The 23,100-nt window shown below is 43.5% G+C and overlaps 1 protein-coding gene across 2 annotated transcripts in view; it reads right to left on the bottom strand.

Annotated features, from left to right (window-relative positions):
• LOC309545934 (chymotrypsin-like elastase family member 1) overlaps nt 1-23,100 on the bottom strand; it is a 193,751-nt gene that overhangs the window by 149,929 nt on the left and 20,722 nt on the right. The window contains exon 6 of one of the 2 annotated variants that reach the window (XM_082245378.1): nt 21,742-21,887. The exons of the other annotated variant lie outside the window; for it this stretch is intronic. Within the exon in view, the coding sequence (XP_082101504.1) occupies nt 21,742-21,887 (146 nt within the window). The remainder of the gene's footprint in view (nt 1-21,741; nt 21,888-23,100) is intronic. 2 annotated transcript variants of the gene reach the window in all.

The raw sequence follows: 23,100 nt of genomic DNA on the forward strand, positions 1-23,100 counted from the left end.
TATTCGGTACCTGGACACGGACCCGAACATTTCACTGTATGTTCGGGATACTGTCCATTGTTGCCGCGGTTTTAATGGCGCGGTTTCAACAGGTGCAAGGCAGCCAATCAGCAAGCGTTTAACTAGTGTGCCCTTAGAAGCCTACTAATGGCATGGCTGTGATTGGCCAGTGCAGCATGTGACCCAGCCTCTATATCAGCTGGAGTCACATAGCGCCACGCGTCACTCTGCTCAAACTATACTAGGGAGAGGTTCCTGATGCTGCTGCTGAGGGAGAGATAGGAGATTATTGTAGGGGCAGGCTGGAGATTGCTTTGAGGGAAAGAATAGGAAGAATCTTCTTTAATCAGACAGCGATCTACATTGATTTTATTGTGTGGGGGTGCAGTGCACAATCTTTTTGCCCGGAGGGAGAGATAGGAGATTATTGTAGGGTCAGGCTGGAGATTGCTTTCAGGGAAAGAATAGGAAGAATCTTCTTTAATCAGACAGCGATCTACATTGATTGTATTGTGTGGGGGTGCAGTGCACGATCTTTATGCCCTGACCTGAGGCCAGTGAGGAGGAGAAAGGAGGAAAAAAAAACTGGTGGGCGGCGTGCGGTGTGTAGCAGCCATTTAATGCAAGCTCAGTGCATATGTGTCTGCTTAATCTGCATTTAAAAAAGAAAAAAAACTTTTTCCCTCATATTTTACTTTGACATACAGTGTTTAGACACAGCTTTTTCTAATCTGCTCTTCAAAAAGCACCAATGTAAGGGAAAAATAATTAATTTTCAGTATTTAGGGGAAAAAAACATTTTTCAATTTTTTCATTCAAATGGGGTTTTTTTTATTCAATAGCAGAATAAAACAACAACATTATCCAACCTGTTAGGCGTGCAGGGTGTAGCGGCCATTTAATGCAAGCTCAGTGCATATGCATCTGCTTAATCTGCATTTAAAAAAGAAAAAACAACAATTAAATTGCAGCCTAGTCTGCATATGTTACTGTGAGATACACCCATTGGATACTGTTGTTGTATTCCGCTTTGCAATAAAAACCCATTTAGGGGGAAAAAAATAGATTGCAGCCTAGTCTGCATATGATGTGTATAAAAAATCAGGTGCGCTAAATTGATATATGTCACAAATCAAAAGTGGAATTGACACTATAATGAGTGTCATTCACACTCCTGGGGTGTGTACCGTGTTTGTTGTACAGTAAAAACTGTGTGAACAATGTGAACAAATATACACAGGGGTGCACGGGGTGTATGTAATACGTGGTGATGGACACTCAAAATAACTGTGTTAACATAATAAAAAAGTGAAAATCCAGGTGGTGAATATATAATATGCACAAATAAACAGGAAAAACAGAACCCTCAACGGGGTTGTGACACACACTTCAAGTGGTATCACCACTGTAAAAGTATACAAAAGAAGAAGGGAAGGGTGTATCAAGTCCCAATTCAAATTCCCAAAGGGATGTGGAGAGATCCAAGGAAAAATTCCACTTAAACTTGTCAGGTGCAGAAAGATCCTACCACCATATTGGGGACTGGCCCCTTACCAGCAAGAAGAAGATTCAAGGGCGTTAGTATCAGCTCAGACGTGAAGTAGATGCTCAGGAGGGGAAGTGAGTCACTCAGATAGGGGGGTTCAGCCTTTTACCAGATCTTGAAATAAGCAGGGCTGATATATACACTCCTATATTGGTGTACTTCCTCAATCCTGGCTGTCCACACTCTGGGCGATGACTCTCTGTGGCCAAGGTGAAGTCTCCCAAAAATATCTCACAAAGACAGAAACCAGACCATAGTGCAGTACCACTGACATTTATTGTAACACAATAAAAGGTGCACTTACATTGGTGGTCTTGCTAAGATCGCATAGAGACCTATACCGGTTCGAGAGAGGCCGTGGCCGCCTGCAGCGTGGTCCGCGGCGACTGGTGATGACGATGCGGCGCTCCTCTCTGACGCGTTTCCTCCTAAAGCGGACGTCAACGGAGAGTGAGTGAGTCGCTCTGCGGAACAGCACCACTTCACCACCAATAACTGGGCCTCCATGCGAGACCTGTGTGCCTTGTTGCGCTGTTTCGAGTACTCCACCAACATGGCCAGTGCCGATGACGCCGTTCTCAGCTCAACTATCCCACTTCTATGCCTTCTTGAAAAAACACTTTGGGCGATGATGGAAGAGGATGTGGCACAGGATGAGGAGGAGGATGAAGAGGTATCATTTCCAAGGCTTTCAGGGGAGTCATTCACAAGTGGCTCCGAGGGTGGGTTCCTGCACCCACAAACGCCAGGGACACAATTGTCCAGCAAGGGCACAGTTCTGGAGGATGACGAGCATGAGGAGATGGAGGAGGATATGGAACCATGTTCACAGCAGGGTGGCACCCAGGCCAGCTCATGGCCATCACTGGTGCATGGCTGGGGGGATACGGAGGACACAGAGGATACACCTCCCACAGAGGACAGCTTTTCGTTGCCTCTGGGCAGCCTGGCACACATGAGCGATTACATGCTGCAGTGTCTCCGCAACGACTGCCAAGTTTCCCACGTTGTAATTTGTGCTGATTACTGGGTGGCCACCCTGCTGGATCCCTGTTACAAGGACAACGTATCATCCTTAATTCCCTCACTGGAGCGTGATCGTAAGATGCACGAGTACAAGCGCACGCTGGTATTCCCACCTGACAGCGGGGGCACAGTGGAAGCACAAGGCCAAGGCAGAGGAGGAGGAAGAGGTCGCCAACACAGCCAGGGCGCCGCCAGCACCTCAGAAGGCAGGGTTAGCATGGCCAAAATGTGGAAAAGCTTTGTCAGCACGCCACAACAAGCAGCAGCACCACCAGGTGATATGGAACATCTTAGCAGGAGGCAGCATTTCACTAACATGGCGGAGCAGTATGTGTGCACACGCCTAGATGTACTGAATGACGGGTCTGCCCCCTTCAACTTCTGGGTCTCCAAGTTGGGCACATGGCCTGAGCTTACCCTTTGCGCCTTGGAGGTGCTGGCCTGCCTTGCAGCCAGTGTATTATCTGAACGGGTATTTAGCACGGCTGGGGGCGTTATCACAGACAAGCGCAGCCGCCTGTCCAGAGCCAATGTGGACAAGCTCACGTTCATTAAAATGAACCAGGCATGGATCCCACAGGACTTGTCCGTACCCCTGGCAGAATAGACATGTATACCGGCCTTACCCAGCCATTGTTGTATTTGATCTTTCTTACTCTTTTGGGGTGTACCCTAATTTTAAAAAAAATGTAATTAAAAACCAAAACCTGTGTTGGCTACCTCGTCCTCCTCCACCGCCGGCACCGCTTCCACCTACACCGCCATATCCACCGCCACCTCAACCTCCTACTCCATATGGGCCTCGTCCTCCTCCTACATCATTCAAGATTATTATTTTTTTATTTTTATATTTTTTATGTTATTTTAAGTTATTTCGCTATCCACATTTGTTTGCAGAGCACTTGCCATGCTCTTAAGATGATTTTGCTGCCATTTGCAGCCCTCTAGCCCTTTCCATGTTTGTTTTAGAGACATTTTAGTGCTCAAAAGTTCGGGTCACCATTGACTTCAATGGGGTTCGGGATCGGGGTAAAGTTCGGGTTAAGTCCGGGTCACGAACCCGGACTTTTTTTTCAAGTTCGTCCGGACCCGCTGAACCCGGACATCCAAGTATTCAATCAACTCTACACTCTGGGTCTCGAGCCGTTCGTGTTCCTGCACTTCCAGGTATAGCTTGAATGTCTCTACGCGTATCGTCACGGTCACGTGACTTCTTCAAGGGGGTGCAACTGGACTTTGCTGAAACATTGACCCGGAGGTATCTCTGTTAATAACTATGCATACCCAGGTACATGTGCATAATTCCACCAAGGTTCTTGTTGGTCCCTTGGCAGATAATATATGTGTGTACATTGGATGTATGTACTATTTTTAATCTTTTCCCATATAAAACTTGTATTATTTTCATAGTGGTGTATCTCTAATTATCCATGGTTAAAGGTGATATGCGGTTTGCAGTAGTTCCTCTACTACTTTGATTAGATTACTGGTTCATTTCCCAGGAAGGGAACCCCTGCTGTTCACAGAAGCCCTGACCTGGATGGAAGCACTGAGAACTTTAATATAAAACCCACTCTTTCACTTAGCAAAGGTTCTGGTTCCGTTATTTTCCTTTTTGGATAATAACTTCCTTTTAGGGAAAGGCCATTTCCTAAATCCCCCCCCCCCCCATAAACACACACAAAAAAGAGGGCTACATGCTTCATATCTCTCTCTCTCTCTTTATATATATATATATATAGTCTTAGTCCATAGGGTTCAATATTGAATTGGCCTACCCTTTGCAGCAATAACAGCTTCAACACTTCTGGGAAGGTTGCCCACAAGGTTAAGGAGTGTCTCTATGGGAATGTTTGACCATTGTTGCAGAAGCGTATTTGTGAGGTCAAGCACTGATGTTGGACGAGAAGGCCTGGCTCACAGCCTCTGCTCTAATTCATCCCAAAAGGTGTTCTATCAAGTTGAAGTCAGGACTCTGTGCAGGCCAGTCAAGTTCCTCCACCCCAAACTCGCTCATCCATGTCTTTATGGAACTTGCTTTGTGCACAAACCAAGAATTATTGGTTTGGCACGACAGTATTTTGCTAGCTTTGTTAGCTATTGTTGATAAGTCTGGTCTACAAACACCTCCAGATCCTTTTCAATCATTGATTTTCCCACTGGAGCCCTTCCAAACGTATAATTTGCTTTATATAAAAATCCATGTAAGAAAAGCTGGACTAGACAGTAATCCTTGTGTCCAACAATCTTTAATCACATTTTTAGCACAAACATCTCCATTGACACTAAGATTGGATTCCAAAAACATTGCTTGCTTTCTGTAGTCTTGGTCATGGTTTAGATTGATTGAGCACAGAAGCATATTTTTCTTTCTAGTTTGGATTACAATTGATTGTTACCGTTACAGTGGATTACAATTTATCGTTACCTTTACAGTGGATTACAAATACTATTCCTTGGAAGACTAAGGATCCCTTTGCCGGCGAAGACTAGCAAGGCCTTGTTTATTCAGGAGACTCTTGCAATCTAAAGTAAAGGGGGCCCCCTGTAGGATACAGAGTGCACTATGATATAAGCCTAGCCTCAGGTTAATAGAGTTACTGATATAAATTAGACAAATTGTAGTGTTAGGGCTCTTTCACACGGCCTGCTCCGTGTGAGAGCTCCGTTGCGGGACTTTTTTTTTTTTTTTCATGGAGCGGATGACATTTCTGTCATCCGCTCCGTGTGCCTGCATATCATCCAATCCATTTGCGGATGATATGCGGACATAATGTAAGTCTATGGGGATTGCGGATGTCAGCGGATGACACCGCTGACATCCGATTTTCCTTCCTTTCCGTTTTTTGAACGGAACAAAAATAGGGTTCCGTTCCAAAAAACGGAACAGAACTGACAGGAAGAAAATCGGATGTCAGCGGATGGTATTCTTGGACGAAACGCCGTCAGGTCGCGGCGTGCTGACGTCATCCCGGAAGTTATCCTAGGAGCGGATGTGCCTTGCCGTCCGGCCGGCGGCTTCCATCCATCGCGATTTTATCTACAATGTTTGTGAGTGTTCTTCTTTTTAATCAATAAATTAGTCATTATTTTATTACACTATTGGCGCTCTCTCTTTCACTCGGGCTGGTTCTACATCCTGGTACTGAGTTTACAGTTAACACCTTTGATGCTGATGGTCCTGGAGCTTCACGAATGATGGGAAAGCGCTAATAGATTTACTGCTTGGATTATTTGTCATCTGGTAAGAGGCCCACAGGGCTTTTGAGTGACGTTTCTGGCATCTTGGCTATCTGGATTAACCTATCTGCTCATTTGACCTATCTTTCGGTAAGAGGCTTCGCAATTGGTGGTGGTCTGGTCTTGCTCATTATTCATTTGGTGAGCTGCTGCACAATCGATAGGGATTCCTTATTGGTGGTGGAATTTATATAATTTACGGTATCACACTATGCAAGTTTTTTCTCTTTTGCATATTATTCACATCATTCGCTGAGGACTCTGACAACTCCCATCTCCCAGATCTGTGACTACATCTCAGCATATGAATCTTGCAGATTTTTAGTAGCTGTCTGGTAAGCACATTTCCTACAGAGACCGTGGAGTGTGATCTATGTATCAAGTTGATATTTGGGACATTGTTTTTTTGTTTGGACATTAATTTTGTTTACCCACATCACGCAGCGCGGCTTATTTTTCTATACATTATCTGAGGGTGTGGTCGCACTTGAAGTCGCTGCTTTTTATACAATACTCACTTTAGCGCGGTTATTTTTCTCTTTTTATTCTAGTATCTTTTGAGCTTAGGGAGAGGTATCCTGTGTTTGCTGTAGGGGCAGTTAGAGATCGGCTGCAGTCGCACAGAAATTGCTTTGTCAATGTCCACAAAAAAAGACTCCTGTCTCAGTAGAAGTCCTATGGGAAGAAACCGGTCAGATTAGGAGGCGCACACGTCACACACAACTTGCGGTCCGTGCTGCAGCCGGCCGCAAGCCTTTGCAGGAATTCGTATGCCTATGTTTATGCTGAATACAAGACATCTAATTGTAAGTGCATTATCAACTGTTTTTTGAATAAATCTCAAGGGTAATACACTATTAGCCCTCTTTTTTCCTTTAATACACGGTGGTTTTGTGAGCTTGTAAAGAAGGATGAGGCTGTGTTTCTTGCTGGTACTCGTTGCCATCTAGTGGAGAAAGAAAGGTAGAGCGGTTCTACATCCCACTTCAGGATTTTAAAGAGGAAGCAAGGCGGTGGTTTCACTGAACAAGTGCATACCTATTACCATCTGGTAAGAGGCTAATTCTTGGTGATTTACACGTGGTGTTTGTTCACAAGGAGATTGGATATTTTTTCAGCACAAGAAAATATAGTTGCACCTTATTTATTTCCGTTTGGTAAGGATGAATTTCACTCGGTGGTGGATACACGTATTATTCGGATAGAATACAATTCTACTCACCTGCAAAATATTTATGGACACTTATGAACTTTTATGTTTATGCACCAATGGATTTGCATTATTAATTGGCTTCACAGATTGATATATGTTATATATATTTACTTTTGTTGATTTGGTTCACACATAGATATATGTTATATATTCATTATTTATTTGTTGTTTAGCGCACCCCACACCACATATACATTTATCTATATTCAAAAGCACTGAATACCGGGAGCAGCTTCAACACACTATCAGCGCACCCATCCCCCCTTACAACAATGTCCACAAAAGTCATTTAAAATGCTCCAATGTCATTTTAGGGTCTATTACAGTCTCTTTAACATTAGGGCCAGGTATCCTGTGGTTGCTTTAGGGACAGTTAGATATTGGCTGCAGTCGCACAGAAATTGCTTGGTCAATGTCCACAAAAGTCATTTACAATGCTCCAATGTCGTTTTAGGTTCTATTACAGTCTCTTTAACATTAGGGCCAGGTATCCTGTGGTTGCTTTAGGGACAGTTAGATATCGGCTGAAGTCGCACAGAAATCGCTTTGTCAATGTCCACAAAAGTCATTTACAATGCTCCAATGTCGTTTTAGGGTCTATTACAGTCTCTTTAACATGAGGGCCAGGTATACTGTGGTTGCTTTAGGGACAATTAGATATCGGCTGCAGTCGCACAGAAATCGCTTGGTCAATGTCCACAAAAGTCATTTAAAATGCTCCAATGTCGTTTTAGGGTCTATTACAGTCTCTTTAACATTAGGGCCAGGTATCCTGTGGTTGCTTTAGGGACAGTTAGATATCGGCTGCAGTCGCACAGAAATCGCTTTGTGAATGTCCACAAAAGTCATTTAAAATGCTCCAATGTCGTTTTAGGGTCTATTACAGTCTCTTTAACATTAGGGCCAGGTATCCTGTGGTTGCTTTAGGGGCAGTTAGATATCGGCTGCCGTCGCACAGAAATCGCTTTGTGAATGTCCACAAAAGTCATTTAAAATGCTCCAATGTCGTTTTAGGGTCTATTACAGTCTCTTTAACATTAGGGCCAGGTATCCTGTGGTTGCTTTAGGGGCAGTTAGATATCGGCTGCCGTCGCACAGAAATCGCTTTGTCAATGTCCACAAAAGTCATGTAAAGGGCTGCAAATTTTTTGGTATTCTGTGCAGTGTAGTATAATATACTTTTTAGAAGCCATATTATAGTGGATTATTACTATTATTGTGCACTGTGCAGCATTGTGACAGGTGTGGTGGTGAGACTGAGTGTCTCTGCAGCAACACTACACACAGTGACAAAAGCACTTATAATGTATTATAACTGGTGTGATAGACCAATTGCCCCCCCCCCCAATGCCAAATATTGAAGTGGGGTGTTCTTTGAGTAAACTTTTTCAAGTGTATTTGTGTCATGCAACAATATTGCCTTGTTTGCTGTGTGAAATCTGGTACACACAGCGCCTAACTCACTGGCCAATTTTTTTAACTGGTGTGCTACACCAATGCTCCCCCCCAATGCCACATATTGAAGTGGGGTTTCTGAGTAAGCTTTTTCAAGTGTATTTGTGTCATGCAACAATATTGCCTAGTTTGCTGAGTGAAGTCTGGTACACATAGCGCCAAAACTCACTGGCCAATTTTTTTAACTGGTGTGCTACACCAATGCTCCCCCCCCCCCAATGCCACATATTGAAGTGGGGTGTTCTCTGAGTAAGCTTTTTCAAGTGTATTTGTGTCATGCAACAATATTACCTAGTTTGCTGAGTGAAGTCTGGTACACACAGCGCCAAACTCACTGGCCAATTTTTTGAACTGGTGTGCTAAACCAATGCCACATATTGAAGTGGGGTGTTATTTAACAGTATACATTTCTAAGAGTGTATTTTAGTCCTGCAAACATTTGGCCTCTTTAGCTGTGTTAACTCTGCTACACACAGTGACAACATATACTGGCCAATTATTTGTAGAACTGGCGTAATAAACCTGTCCCCCCCCCCCCCAATGCCACATATTGAAGTGGGGTGTTCTCTGAGTAAGCTTTTTCAAGTGTATTTGTGTCATGCAACAATATTGCCTAGTTTTCTGAGTGAAGTCAGGTACACAAAGCGCCTAACTCACTGGCCAATTTTTCGAAACTGGTGTGCTACACCAATGCTCCCCCCCAATGCCACATATTGAAGTGGGGTGTTCTCTGAGTAAGCTTTTTCAAGTGTATTTGTGTCATGCAACAATATTGCCTAGTTTGCTGAGTGAAGTCTGGTACACACAGCGCCAAACTCACTGGCCAATTTTTTGAACTGGTGTGCTACACCAATGCTCCCCCCCAATGCCACATATTGAAGTGGTGTGTTATTTAACAGTATAAATTTCTAAGAGTGTATTTTAGTCCTGCAAACATTTGGCCTCTTTTGCTGTGTTAACTCTGCTACCCACAGTGACAACACATACTGGCCAATTATTTGTAGAACTGGCGTAATAAACCTGTACGCCTCCCCCCCCCCCAATGCCACATATTTAAGTGGGGTGTTCTCTGAGTAAGCTTTTTCAAGTGTATTTGTGTCATGCAACAATATTGCCTAGTTTGCTGAGTGAAGTCTGGTACACACAGCGCCTAACTCACTGGCCAATTTTTTGAACTGATGTGCTACACCAATGCTCCCCCCCCCACAATGCCACATATTGAAGTGGGTGTTCTCTGAGTAAGCTTTTTCAAGTGTATTTGTGTCATGCAACAATATTGCCTAGTTTGCTGAGTGAAGTCTGGTACACACAGCGCCAAACTCACTGGCCAATTTTTTGAACTGGTGTGCTACACCAATGCTCCCCCCCAATGCCACATATTGAAGTGGGGTGTTATTTAACAGTATAAATTTCTAAGAGTGTATTTTAGTCCTACAAACATTTGGCCTCTTTTGCGGTGTTAACTCTGCTACACACAGTGACAACAGTTACTGGCCAATTATTTGTAGAACTGGTGTATTAAACCTGTGCCCCCCCCCCCCGCAATGCCACATATTGAATTGAGGTGTTATTTAACAGTATACTTTTCTAAGATTGTATTTTAGTCCTGCAAACATTTGGCCTCTTTTGCTGTGTTAACTCTGCTACACACAGTGACAACAGTTGCTGGCCAATTATTTGTAGAACTGGCGGACTGACGGACCGGCAGATAGGGAGGAGAGGCAGGCAGAACTTGCATTGCAGAAGAGGTAGAAAGCTCCGCAGTGTGGGCTTTTATTAATGTGTCCGTTGCTGACACCAGTGTTGCCATCTGCAGCCTTTGCAGTCAACGCATAAGTCGCGGTAAGCCCAACACTCACCTAGGGACAACCGCCTTAAGAAGGCACCTGAAATACCATCACCAAGCCCAGTGGGAGCAAAACTGTCAGAACCCACAAAGCCACACTCCATTCTCTCACCGTTCAGCCTCTTCTTCTTCTCCTCCCCCTTCGCCTTCTCCTGTCTCCTCACAGTTGTCCAACACTCCACCTTCCATGATGCTGTCGTCACGTTTTTCTGGAAAAAGGCAGGCTTCTGTGGCTCAAATGTTGGAGCGTAAATAAAGGTGTCAGTTCAACCCATGTGAGCTCATGTTTGCGGCCCGCCACCAACTTGTGTATACTGTGAACGCCTACTGTACCTCTAGCCATCATATACTACGTTCTTTTCTGTCAGTTCAACCCATGTAAGCTCATGTTTGCGGCCTAAACAGCCCACCACCAACTTGTTTTTTACTGTGCATGCCTGCTGTACCTCTAGTCTACATATACTACGTTATTTACTGTCAGTTCAACCCATGTGAGCTCATGTTTGCGGCCTAAACAGGCCGCCACCAACTTGTGTATACTGTGAACGCCCACTGTACCTCTCTCGCAATCATATACTACGTTCTTTGCTGTCAGTTCAACCCATGTGAGCTCATGTTTGCGGCCTAAACAGCTCGCCACCAACTTGTGTATACTGTGAACGCCTACCGTACCTCTAGGCATCATATACTACGTTCTTTGCTGTCAGTTCAACCCATGTGAGCTCATGTTTGCGGCCTAAACAGGCCGCCACCAACTTGTGTATACTGTGAACGCCTACTGTACCTCTAGCCATCATATACTACGTTCTTTGCTGTCAGTTCAAACCATGTGAGCTAATTTTTGGAGCCTATCTGAGTATACTTTTACAAGTGTATTTGTGTCCTGCAACAATATTCCCTCTTTTTTGAGTGAAGTCTGATACACACAGTGCCAAACTCACTGGCCAATTTTTTGAACAACTGTTGTGATAAACCAGTGGCCCCCCAATACCACATATTGAAGTGGGGTGTTATCTGAGTATACTTTTACAAGTGTATTTGTGTCCTGCAACAATATTGCCTCTTCTGCTGAGTTAAGTCTGATACACACAGTGCCAAAATCACTGGCCAATTTTTTGAACACTTGGTGTGATAAACCAGTGGCCCCCCAATACCACATATTGAAGTGGGGTGTTATCTGAGTATACTTTTTACAAGTGTATTTGTGTCCTGCAACAACATTGCCTCTTCTGCTGAGTTAAGTCTGATACACACAGTGCCAAACTCACTGGCCAATTTTTTGAACTGGTGTGATAAACCAGTGGCCCCCCAATAGCACATATTGAAGCGGGGTGTTATTTAACAGTATACTTTTCTAAGATTATATTTTAGTCCTGCAAAAATTTGGCCTCTTTTGCTGTGTTAACTGTGCTACACACATTGACAACAGATACTGGCCAATTATTTGTAGAACTGGTGTGATACACCTGTGGCCCCCCAATACCACAGACTGAAGCGGGGTGTTATCTACACAGACACATGGTCTAGCAAACACAGGCAGGGAAGGTATATCACTTTTACTGCGTACTGGGTGAACCTTCTGACGGCTGTTAAACATGCAGCCCGTGGCACCCGTGTAGATTTAGTTGTACCGCCACAGATTGCAAGCAGGCCTGCTTCTTCTTCTCCTCCTCCTCCATCCTCCCTCTCCTCCTCAGCTGACTCCTCCTCTTCCACTGCTACCGTCTCTTCTCCTGCACCGCCCAAGATCCCCAGAACCTATTCCACATGCCAGGTGAGACGTTGCTTGCCATGCTGTGCTGTGTCTGTTGTGCCTGGAAGCCAAGAGCCACACTGGTCCTGCACTCCTTTCAGCTTTGCGTTCACAGGCAGATCAGTGGTTGACACCGCTGAATTTGTCAGTTGGTAAAGTGGTGTGCGACAACGGTGCCAATCTGCTGAGCATGCTGAAACAGGGCAAAATAACACACGTGCCATGCATGGCACACGTCCTGAACTTGGTGGTGCAGCGATTCTTTGCCAAATACCCTGGGGTCCAGGAGGTCTTGCGGCAGGCCAGGAAAATCTTGGGCCATTTCCGAAGATCTTACACAGCCATGGCTCGCCTTGCTGAGATTCAGCGGCGACACAACCTGCCCCTCAGGCGTCTTATTTGTGACTGCCCGACGCGATGGAACTCAACGTTGCATATGCTCGATAGGCTGCTCCAGCAGAAACGTGCAGTTAATGACTACTTGTTCAAACTCGGAGGTAGGACAGGTTCTGGGGAGCTTGGGTTTTTTTCACCTCGCCAGTGGCTGCTCATGTGGGACGCATGCAAACTTCTGCGGCCATTCGATGAGATCACCAAACTGGTCAGTCACGGCCAGTGCGCCATAAGTGACATCATACCTTACGCCCTCTTTCTGGAGCGTGCATTGCGTCGTGTCATTGATCAAGCCGTTGAGGAGCAGGAGCAGAAAGATCAGGAAGTCGCAATGTTGAATGAATTCACAGGGGGTGCTACTCCATCTGAGACAAATCAACAGCAGGGGTCTGAAGAGGAGTCAGAGGAGGAGGATGGTGCTGGGGGGATGAGGAGGAGCAAGAAGAGCATGCTTTAAACCTTTCTGGGATCCCTTGTGTTATCCGTGGATGGGGGGGAGGAGAATGAGGATGACATTATCCTGGATGATGAGCTGGAAGCAGGCCACTATAACGCTTACAGTTTAGTGGGAATGGGGGCCTACATGCTGCAGTGTTTTAAGGGGGACCCCCGTATAAAATGCATAAAGGCCAAGGACCAGTAGTGGGTGGCAACGTACTTAGACCCCCGGTACAAACACAAAATGGCGGAAATGTTACCACAATCACAGAGGGCTGTCAGAATGCAGCACTTCCAGGCCTTGCTGCGGGAAATGCTGCATTCTGCTTTTCCGTGCGCTGGCAGAGGAATTTCCAGTCACAGAGAGACAGTTGCGGGTAGCAATCCAACAGCGCCTGCAGGAAGAGGGCGGTTGGAAGATGTCTTGGTCACTTCAGATATGAGATCCTTCTTTCAGCCGAACCATCGACAGCTGTACTCCCGATCCAGCATGAGGGCACGCCTAGACCGACAGGTGTCCGACTACATCGGGTTAACGGCCGATGTGGACGCTCTGAGGAGTGATGAACCCCTGGACTACTGGGTGGGCAGGCTTGACCTCTGGCCAGAGCTTGCACAATTTGCAATGGAAATGTTGGCTTGTCCCCCATCCAGTTCCTGTCCGAAAGGACGTTCAGCGCAGCAGGGGCGATCGTGACCGATAAGCGCACTCGCCTAGCTCATGACAGTGTAGACAACCTCACATTTTTAAAAATGAATGAGGCATGGATCTCTGAGGAATTCAACACATGTGACCAGTAGACCAGGTTTCATCGAAATTGCTCCACCCACAACAATTCCTGGTCCTTGGCTTCGCTACATAAAAGGCATTTCATGTCCATTGAATAGCAAATATTTGGGGCCTTTCAGGGCCGACAATTATTTTTTCTGTGAATGCCTAATGTACCTCCAGCCACCAAATACTAAGTTCTTTGTTGTCAGTTCAAACCATGTGAGATAATTTTTGGAGCCTATACAGGCCGACACTTACGGTTCTGTGTACCTTGAACGCCTACCATACCTCTAGCCATCAAAAACTAAGTTTTTTGCTGTCAGTTCAAACCATGTGAGCTAATTTTTGGAGCCTATACAGGCCGACACTTACTTCTGTATACTGTGTGAATGCCTAATGTACCTTCAGCCACAGAATACTACGTACTTAGCTGTCAGGTAAACCCATGTGGGCTAATGTTTGGGGCCTGGAATGGGCGACACTTACTTCTGTATCCTGTGAATGCCTAATGTACCTTCAGGCACAGAATACTACATTCTTAGCTGTCAGGTAAACGCATGTGGTTTCATTTTTGGGGCCTGGAATGGCCAACACTTACTTCTTTATCCTGTGAATGCCTAATTTTTTAGACTGGAAATGAAAAACAATGGGTCTGTAAAGGTTCCGCCAAATTGTGGAATGGATGCGGACCCATTTTACAGATTTGTGAATGGACCCTATATGTATTAGACAATGTATTTACTGGCTGCTGTCATTTCTGGCTTATTTATGAAAGAAAAAATATATTTTTTGATGTAAAAAAAAAAAAAACATTTAGGGCAAGTTTTTCAATTGCAATACTTCTGTTATGACATTGTCCATGTGCTGGGGCTATTTGTGCACAGCTAGTACGTCTTTTGTGGCTGCAAATATGACCTAAAGGTTTTTAAAGTTCACCTCCCATTAAAGTCAATGGGGCCCGCCGCAAACTCGCGGTTTGCAGACTTTTGAGAAGATTCGCGGCTGGCGTTCGCGAACCGCCCCGGCCAATGTTCGTCCATCACTATTCAGGATCTCTCTTGTATTTTTGATCTTTTACATTATTTGTTTTATTGAATTTGCTTGTTCATTCACTCTAACTAAAGACAGTAAACCTGATCTTTTATTGAAACCTGGTAGTGTCTAATCTTTCAACATGTCTGGACCTATAGTGTCAGGTGGGTTGAACAATGTTCCAGGCAACGGAAGTGAGGAGGATGCGTATACACTTGGCCACCCTCCAGGGGACAGGGCTACATAAGAAAAGCTGGAATAGACAGTAATCCTTGTGACAAACAATCTTTAATCACATTTTTAACACAAACATTTCCATTGATACTAAGATTGGATTCCAAAACACTGCTTGCTTTCTGTAGTCTTGGTCATGGTTTAGATATTCTGAAATAAAATGAAATGTATACGGTACATTTAACACAATCATGATCAGTTTTGTAAAAAAAAAAGAAATGGCATACTATACATTATTGGATTTTATCTAGTTACATATAACCTTATTGTAGATATTTTCTGATGTTCCAAAATATATTGCAATTAGGGGCTCAGAGCCTAGCCTTGACTTTTGCTAACAGCATGATGTAATTTGCTTCAATGAGAAAATACACCTCAGAAGGATTACATGGAGCTGCAGCTCCACATGGGTTTACCTTGGGAACCACATGTCCTTCACTGCACAATTTCATAAAGGTCACTTGCTGCATATAGGTGAGGGGGACGAGAAATGTTTGTAAGTGGACTGATGCGGAGCATAGATAGCCATGGTAGTAACCTGTGAAACTGGGTAGAAACTTGCTTCTAGAATGTATTCTACTTGGATACTGCTGATATGCTAAATCTCAGTTTAACATGTATGTGTTTGGAGAGAAGGGAGTCATATCGACAGCTGGCACTTTTTTAAAACATTTGTTGTTTATCTTGGTCAATAAGTCTCCAGTTTGGGTGTACTGGTACCAACAGAGAGATTTTGGTTTATGTCATGTGGGGCTATTTAAACTGAACATTCACTCAGCTGAGTCATTCTACCTTACAAAGTCTCCCTATGTCCAAGAATCAAGCATGTTCAGATCACCCAAAAATCCTAGTGCTACACAGCTTCCTGGCTGATTACATGCTTTGTGTCTCCTGCCCATGCATTCTCTATTACAAAAAGTTAATTTTAACTGAGAGTCCAGTTCCTAGAGGCACTAACAAGTGGGGGGAGCTCAAAATCAACCACTTCAGGTCTTTATAGATGTGTTTAGGTGACTTTCTATACCTGTGTCTAACTAATAAAGCTAATTTATAGATGGTCAAAATTTGGCCAGTTCAGCAGGGACCAGCCAAATTTCCATCCATGTGTGGCTGATACTGATTGACAGAAGTCGATCTAACAATCAACTTCTGCTGAACGAACTTGATGGAAATATATTTTGATCAGCAACTGATCAGTGTATTCTGAGAATCTCCACTGTCAGAATACAATGTCTAAGTAGGGAGGATTCCTCTGTATACCTCGATTGTATAGATGGAGGAAATTGTTCCTTTTTTTTTTATTCGGCCCGCTGGCTGAATTAAAAAAAAAAAAAGAAAAAAAAAACAATCTATCTGTGGCCAGTTTAAACCTGAAATAATTGTTTTGGGTGGACTAACACTATAATCACCAAGGAATGTAAAATAAGTTTCAAAGAACCTTTAATCATTTTAACAGCTCATTTTCTACAGTGTCAAATGCAACATTATGTTCACTGATCTTTTTATATTTTTATTAAACGAGTTTGCCTTCAGTCTTATTTACTAAAGTAGAATTATTATTTTTTTTCTTTTTGGCTAGAGTGAGGGTTATAAACCATGTCAGTTTTTATTTCATCTGTGTCCCATTAGAGAGATTTCCCTTACCTTCCTGTCCTATAACCACAACAGGAAATGAGATTTAATCCATCCAAAGTGAGGGGAATATCTGGTAGTCACCAGGGTCATCATGACTAGTGTCCCTATTCTGAAATCCCCTTTCTCTTCCTGTTCTGTTAAACACTCAAAATTTTCTTTTAGTCATAACAGTCAGCATGTCAAAACATATGTTGACTTTCCGTAAGAGAGACAGTCAGTAAAAAAAATCTGACAGGTGTTCTAATCCACTCATCTAAAACCCCAAAAAAAGGTTTGCCTTCAGTTATACATGAAAATGTTCATGAAAAATATTAGCTAATGTTAAACATTTTGGAGGTGTGGGGTAGTGCTGCGCTACCTCTTGCGTGATAAGGGGGTATATCTAATCAAAAGCAATCAAGGAAAAAAAGATCGCGTGAACCGAACAGTTTGTTGTTTACCGGGCGCCCGAGTTCGGCACATCGCAGATCTGGCAGACAGATTGTTGGGCGGGGCTGGGGATGACCCAGCGGTCATGGTGCATGTGGGCACTAATGACAAAGTTAAAGGTAGGTGGAGGATCCTTAAGAACGATTTCAGGGACTTAGGTAATAGATTGAGGAAAAGGACCTCCAAGGTGGTTTTCTCTGAAATACTGCCTGTACCTCGAGCCACACAGGAGAGGCAGAAGGAGCTTAGGGAAGTTAACAAGTGGCTGAGGAATTGGTGTAGGAAGGAGGGGTTTGGGTTCCTGGAGAACTGGGCTGACTTCTCAGTCGGCTACCGGCTCTTTAGTAAGGATGGGCTGCACCTTAATGGGGACGGTACAGCTCTTTTGGGGAGAAAGATGGCCACCGAGTTGGAGGGGCTTTTAAACTAGGAGACGGGGGGGAGGGCTCAGAAATAGAATCAGTCAGGAGGGAGCAGAGGACTGAAGGCAGTTGTAGGGTCAATAGCGACAGTAGGTCAACAACATCAATTGGCGGGTCTGTGCGGGAGAACAGCAGACCAAACAGAAATAAACAAAACCGCCAATCACGTTTAACTTCCGTAAAACTAAGAGGGGTATATGCTAATGCCAGGAGCCTAGCTAATAAGATGGATGAGTTGGACATGTTAGTACATGAGGAGGACATAGACCTTGTGGGAATAACGGAGACTTGGTTCGACCCCTCACATGACTGGCTGGCCAATATCCAAGGGTATTCGGTGTACCGGAAGGACAGGGTTGGTAAAAGAGGGGGAGGGGTATGTCTCTATGTCAAGAACAATATAAAGGTGCTAGAAAGGAGTGACATTACGGATGGGATGAGCATGGATTTAGAATCTGTGTGGGTTGAACTCGATAGGGAAGAAGATAAGGGAAAAGTAGTTGTGGGGGTTTGCTATAGGCCACCTAACCAAGGGGAGGAGGTAGAGCTGGAATTTTTAGCACTAATAGGTAAAGCGGCAAAACTAGGATCAGTCATCATATTGGGGGACTTCAATTATCCCCACATTGACTGGGAAGAGGGGACTGCACACTCGCATAAGGCCCGGCTATTCATGGAAACCTTACAGGATAACTACATGTCGCAGTTGGTGGATTCCCCTACTAGAGAGAATGCTATCCTGGATCTATTGATCACTAATGACCCAGACATAATCTCGGAGGTAGGAGTCCAGGACAACCTGGGCTCTAGCGATCACAGGATGATCACATTTAGTATAAATAACAATATAAAAAGGCAAGTGGGGAACATAAGAACCCTAAACTTCAGAAGGGCAGACTTTCCAAAATTGTACTCATTGATGGAAAGGGTAAACTGGGACCAAACCCTGGGATCACTGACCACAGAGGAAAAATGGGAATGCTTTAGAACAATATTAAGCAAAGGCATCTTGCAGTGCATTCCTATGGGGAATAAATTTAGAAGAGACAAAGCCAAACCTGGCTGGCTAAACCGTAGCGTTAAAAAACTTATTAGGGGAAAAAAATTGGCCTTCAAGAAATATAAATCAGAGGGCACCGTATCGGCCTTCCAGCAATACAAGGAGGAAAATAAGAAGTGTAAACACGAAATCAAGATGGCTAAAATCAACTTTGAGAGACAAATAGCGGAGGATAGTAAAAAAAACCCAAAGAAATTCTTTAAATATATCAACAGCAAAAAAACTAGGGCAGAGCATATTGCACACATAATTAGCGATGATGGGAGGATGGTTACAGAGGACACTGAAAAAGCAACCGTGCTGAATTCTTTTTTCTCGTCAGTCTTTACGCAGGAAAAGGAAGGGTACACTGACCATGACTGTATGGTTAGTAGTAATACACAGGACTTGCCACTATGGCTAACAGAGGGGGAAATCAGGGAAAGACTGGATAAACTTAACACAAACAAATCACCAGGCCCGGATGGCGTACATCCGAGAGTGCTCAAGGAACTCAGTATGGTTATATCTAGACCACTGTTCCTGATCTTTGCTGACAGTATTAGGACAGGAGATGTACCAGGGGATTGGAGGAAGGCTAACGTGATTCCGATATTCAAAAAGGGCCAGAGACATATCCCGGGAAATTATAGGCCTGTCAGTCTGACATCAATAATATGTAAACTTTTGGAGGGGATGATAAGGGACTATATCGTAGAGTATGCTAAAGACAAAAACATCATCAGTAGTAACCAGCACGGGTTTACAAATGGGCGATCTTGTCAAACCAATCTCTTAGCATTCTACGAGGAGGTAAGCTGTGAGCTAGATAGGGGGAGACCAGTGGATGTGGTGTACTTGGATTTCGCTAAGGCGTTTGATACAGTTCCCCACAAGCGCTTAATTTATAAAATAAGGTCTGCAGATATCGACAGCAGGGTTTGCTCTTGGATACGGAATTGGCTAAAAGGCCGTGTCCAAAGGGTAGTAATAAACAGCGCATACTCAGACTGGTCTGAGGTAGTAAGCGGGGTGCCCCAGGGCTCAGTCCTGGGACCAACCTTGTTCAATTTATTCATAAACAGCATTGAGGACGGGATCAGTAGTTCGTTATCAGTTTTTGCAGATGACACAAAATTGGCCAGGGCAATAACTGCACAGCATGAAGCAGATATCCTACAGAATGACCTGGACAAAATTACCGAGTGGGCAACGACATGGCAAATGAGGTTTAATGTGGAGAAGTGTAAGGTTTTGCACTTGGGGACCAAAAACATAAAAACACAATACACGTTAGGAGGGGAACCCTTGGGGGAATCAAAAATGGAGAAGGATCTGGGAGTCTTAGTTGATGATAGATTAGGCAACAGCATGCAATGCCAAGCGGCAGCTTCCAAAGCCAACAGAATATTAGCATGCATAAAGAAAGGGATGTATTCCAGAGATAAGACTATAATCCTTCCACTTTATAAAACTCTGGTCCGACCGCATCTGGAGTATTCTGTCCAGTTCTGGTCGCCAGTCCTCAGGAGGGATGTGTTGGAGCTGGAGAGAGTCCAGAGAAGGGCAACTAAACTGATTAGGGGGTTGGAGGACCTTACCTATGAAGAGCGGCTGCAATCGCTCGATTTATTTTCCCTGGAGAAAAGACGTCTGAGAGGGGACATGATAGCAATTTATAAATATCTTAATGGGGATCTCAGCTTAGAAGAAAAGCTGTTCATTCGAAGGAATTGCATGAGGACTCGAGGACATACAATGCGATTAGAGGAGAAGCGTTTTAACCTCAGGCAATGTGGGGGGTTCTTTACTGTTAGGGCTACAAGATTGTGGAATTGTCTACCACAAGAGGTGGTTTCTGCGGGTAGTATGGTGACTTTCAAAAGACTCTTAGACTTACATCTCAAGGATCAGGAGATTGAGGGCTATGTTAGATGATTACAGTCACACACACCTACACAGGTTGAACTGGATGGACTATTGTCTTTATTCAACCTCACCTACTATGTAACTATGTAACTATGTAAAGGCAATGTAGACAAATGGAATACAGACCTTCTCATAAATACATATGCAGATAAACAAGGTATACAACTGAAATGTCGATAAATAATCAATAAATATGGCAGTGCAAAGATAAAGTGCTATGGATAGAGCAAAAACTGGTTGGACACAAAGGGGTTGATTTACTAAAGCTGGAGAGTGAAAAATCAGACTTACTTCTGCAAAGAAACCAATCAGTTTCCAGGTTCTATTGTCAAAGCTTAATTGAACAAGCTGAGGTCTGAAGCCGATTGGCTACCATGTACAGCTGCACCAGATTCTGAGTGCACCAGTTTTAGTAAATCTACCCCAAAGTGTGCAGTGCTATGATTGCTCAAAGTGCCTAGTGCTAACGGATAAAATGCTGGTACAAAGTACAGATTAAATAATATACATATTAGTGCTGGTAAATACGTGTGTAAAGTGACCGTGCTGATACTTACAAGTTTTCAAAAAATAATTTTAGCTGGAGAAAAACACATATTCAAAAGGTAATAATCCTAAATACGCCTTGTTGCAAATAAAGGCAGTGGTGGTGGATAAATAGGTTCAAGTAAAGTGCATAGTGCTTGAACCTATTTATCCACCACCACTGCCTTTATTTGCAACAAGACGTACTTACGATTATTACCTTCGGAATATGTGTATTTATGTACTTTTTCTCAAGCTAAAATTATTTTTTGTATGGTTGAAGGTTTGTATTTCATTTGTCTACATTGCCTTTCTGATCTATAGAGTTATTTATCCTTGATTGCTTTTGATTAGATATACCACTTATTACGCAAGAGGTAGCGCAGCACTACCCCACACCTCCAATCTGCTTGTAGTTTAAGGATAAACTATCAGTGCTAGCTGCAACCTCCCTCTTTCTATTCTGCCATCCCCAACATCCCTTTTTTTTCCATATTAGCACGAGAGCCTTCTTTGTTTAATGTTAAACATTGGTCTTGCCCTAAAAATATACTGTTGTGAATGAAATACTTACGCTGTTAATCCAGGAGATGTATTCGGACACTCTGGTGAACACTGTGGGTTTAAGGTAAGCATTGCAACCAAGGGAGGATACAAAGCTAGCAATACCATGCACCTCATATACTCCATTGACTGGACAGTTCAGAGGTCCACCAGAATCACCCTATAAACATAATGTAAACGTGATTAATATTATTTTTTACAGAAAAAAAAAGTATAATCCAAAAAAACAGCATAAAGAAATAAAACTCACATTGCAACCAGCCTGGACTCCATTGCCACCAGCACACACCATAGAGGTCTTCACAGTGCTGCCCCAGTATGCACTGGTAGAGCAAGTTGCATGGTCAACAGAAGGCAGAGGAGCCTGTTGGAGGATGGAAGGCAGAGATCCACCCGCTGTTGGTTTAAACAAAACAAGTTATTTTATTCATTCTAACTTTAAAGGAGGTTAGACAAAGTGGCTGTTGCAGTAGGCATGCATTGTAAGTAAGAATATTTTAAAGCAGTATTAAAGTGTTACTAAACCCACAACAGTAAAATCAGTCTGTATATGCAGTAAAGCATGCTTGTTATACTCATTGAGGAACCTAAGGGGTTAATCCTCTGTATGGTGTAAAAAGGCTGTTTGATCCTGTATGCACAGATCCTCCTCTTTTTTTCACTGACTCCAAAACTGGCCCAGATAAGACAGAGCCTTTGAAGTCAGGCTGCACATGCTCAGTTTGGTGTGTATTGCTAGAGAGTTTCTTTTTTCTTTGGAGAGTACATGTAATCAGCACAGGGACAATTAGCACTGTCCAGACAAAGGGTCCAGGGTTCCTGGATCCTGATAGGACAGCCCAGTGCAATATGAAAACTCCTCCTACACGCTTTAACCAGGAACTGATAGAAGTCACAAGATTGCTATATACTGCCGATGAGAAAAGGTATTTAGCAATTTATATTTACTAAAACTTTTGCATTTCCATGTTTTGTGTACTGTGAAAGACCAGATATAGCAACTGCAGGGTCCTGGGTTTAGTAACAATTTAAACACAAAACCAAAAAAGTAATATATTGTAGCCTACTAATCATTACATGTGGTGGCTGCATTCAATTTCCTTTTTTTTTTTGGCTTTTTATTCCCCCTGTTTTCACCTGGTGATCTGGCCAGTAACACACCTTCTGTATTAGAGTGCCTCTACTCTGAATGAAGGCACACAAAGGCAAAACAGACCGCATCATTGTCAGTCTGGATGGAGGGGAGTGTTAGTCGTCCTAGCAGATTTACATACACTAATACATTTAAGCCAAATTCCAGCTCACAGAGCAGTTACACAAACAGTTACAGCAACAGATTTTTTTCTCTTTTGGGATAAAGTTTTTAAATAAAGAAAAGCTGATCATTGTAAACACCCCTGTCAGTGGTAAATGGTTTGTCTCAACACTCTAAAGCTGGATACACACTATCCAACTTTTGTGGTTAGATTTCCTTCAGATTTACCTTTTCTATGTAGTGCAAGGGCCTGCCAGATTGAATACACATTGAAAGTGTTTAGGTTTGACCTCATATTATATGGTTTTGGTAAATCTAAAGGAAAAAGTCTTCGGAAAATCTTATAGTGTGTAT

The sequence above is a fragment of the Pelophylax lessonae genome (assembly GCF_965119305.1).
Source record: "Pelophylax lessonae genome assembly, chromosome: 2".
Classification (NCBI taxonomy): domain Eukaryota; kingdom Metazoa; phylum Chordata; class Amphibia; order Anura; family Ranidae; genus Pelophylax; species Pelophylax lessonae.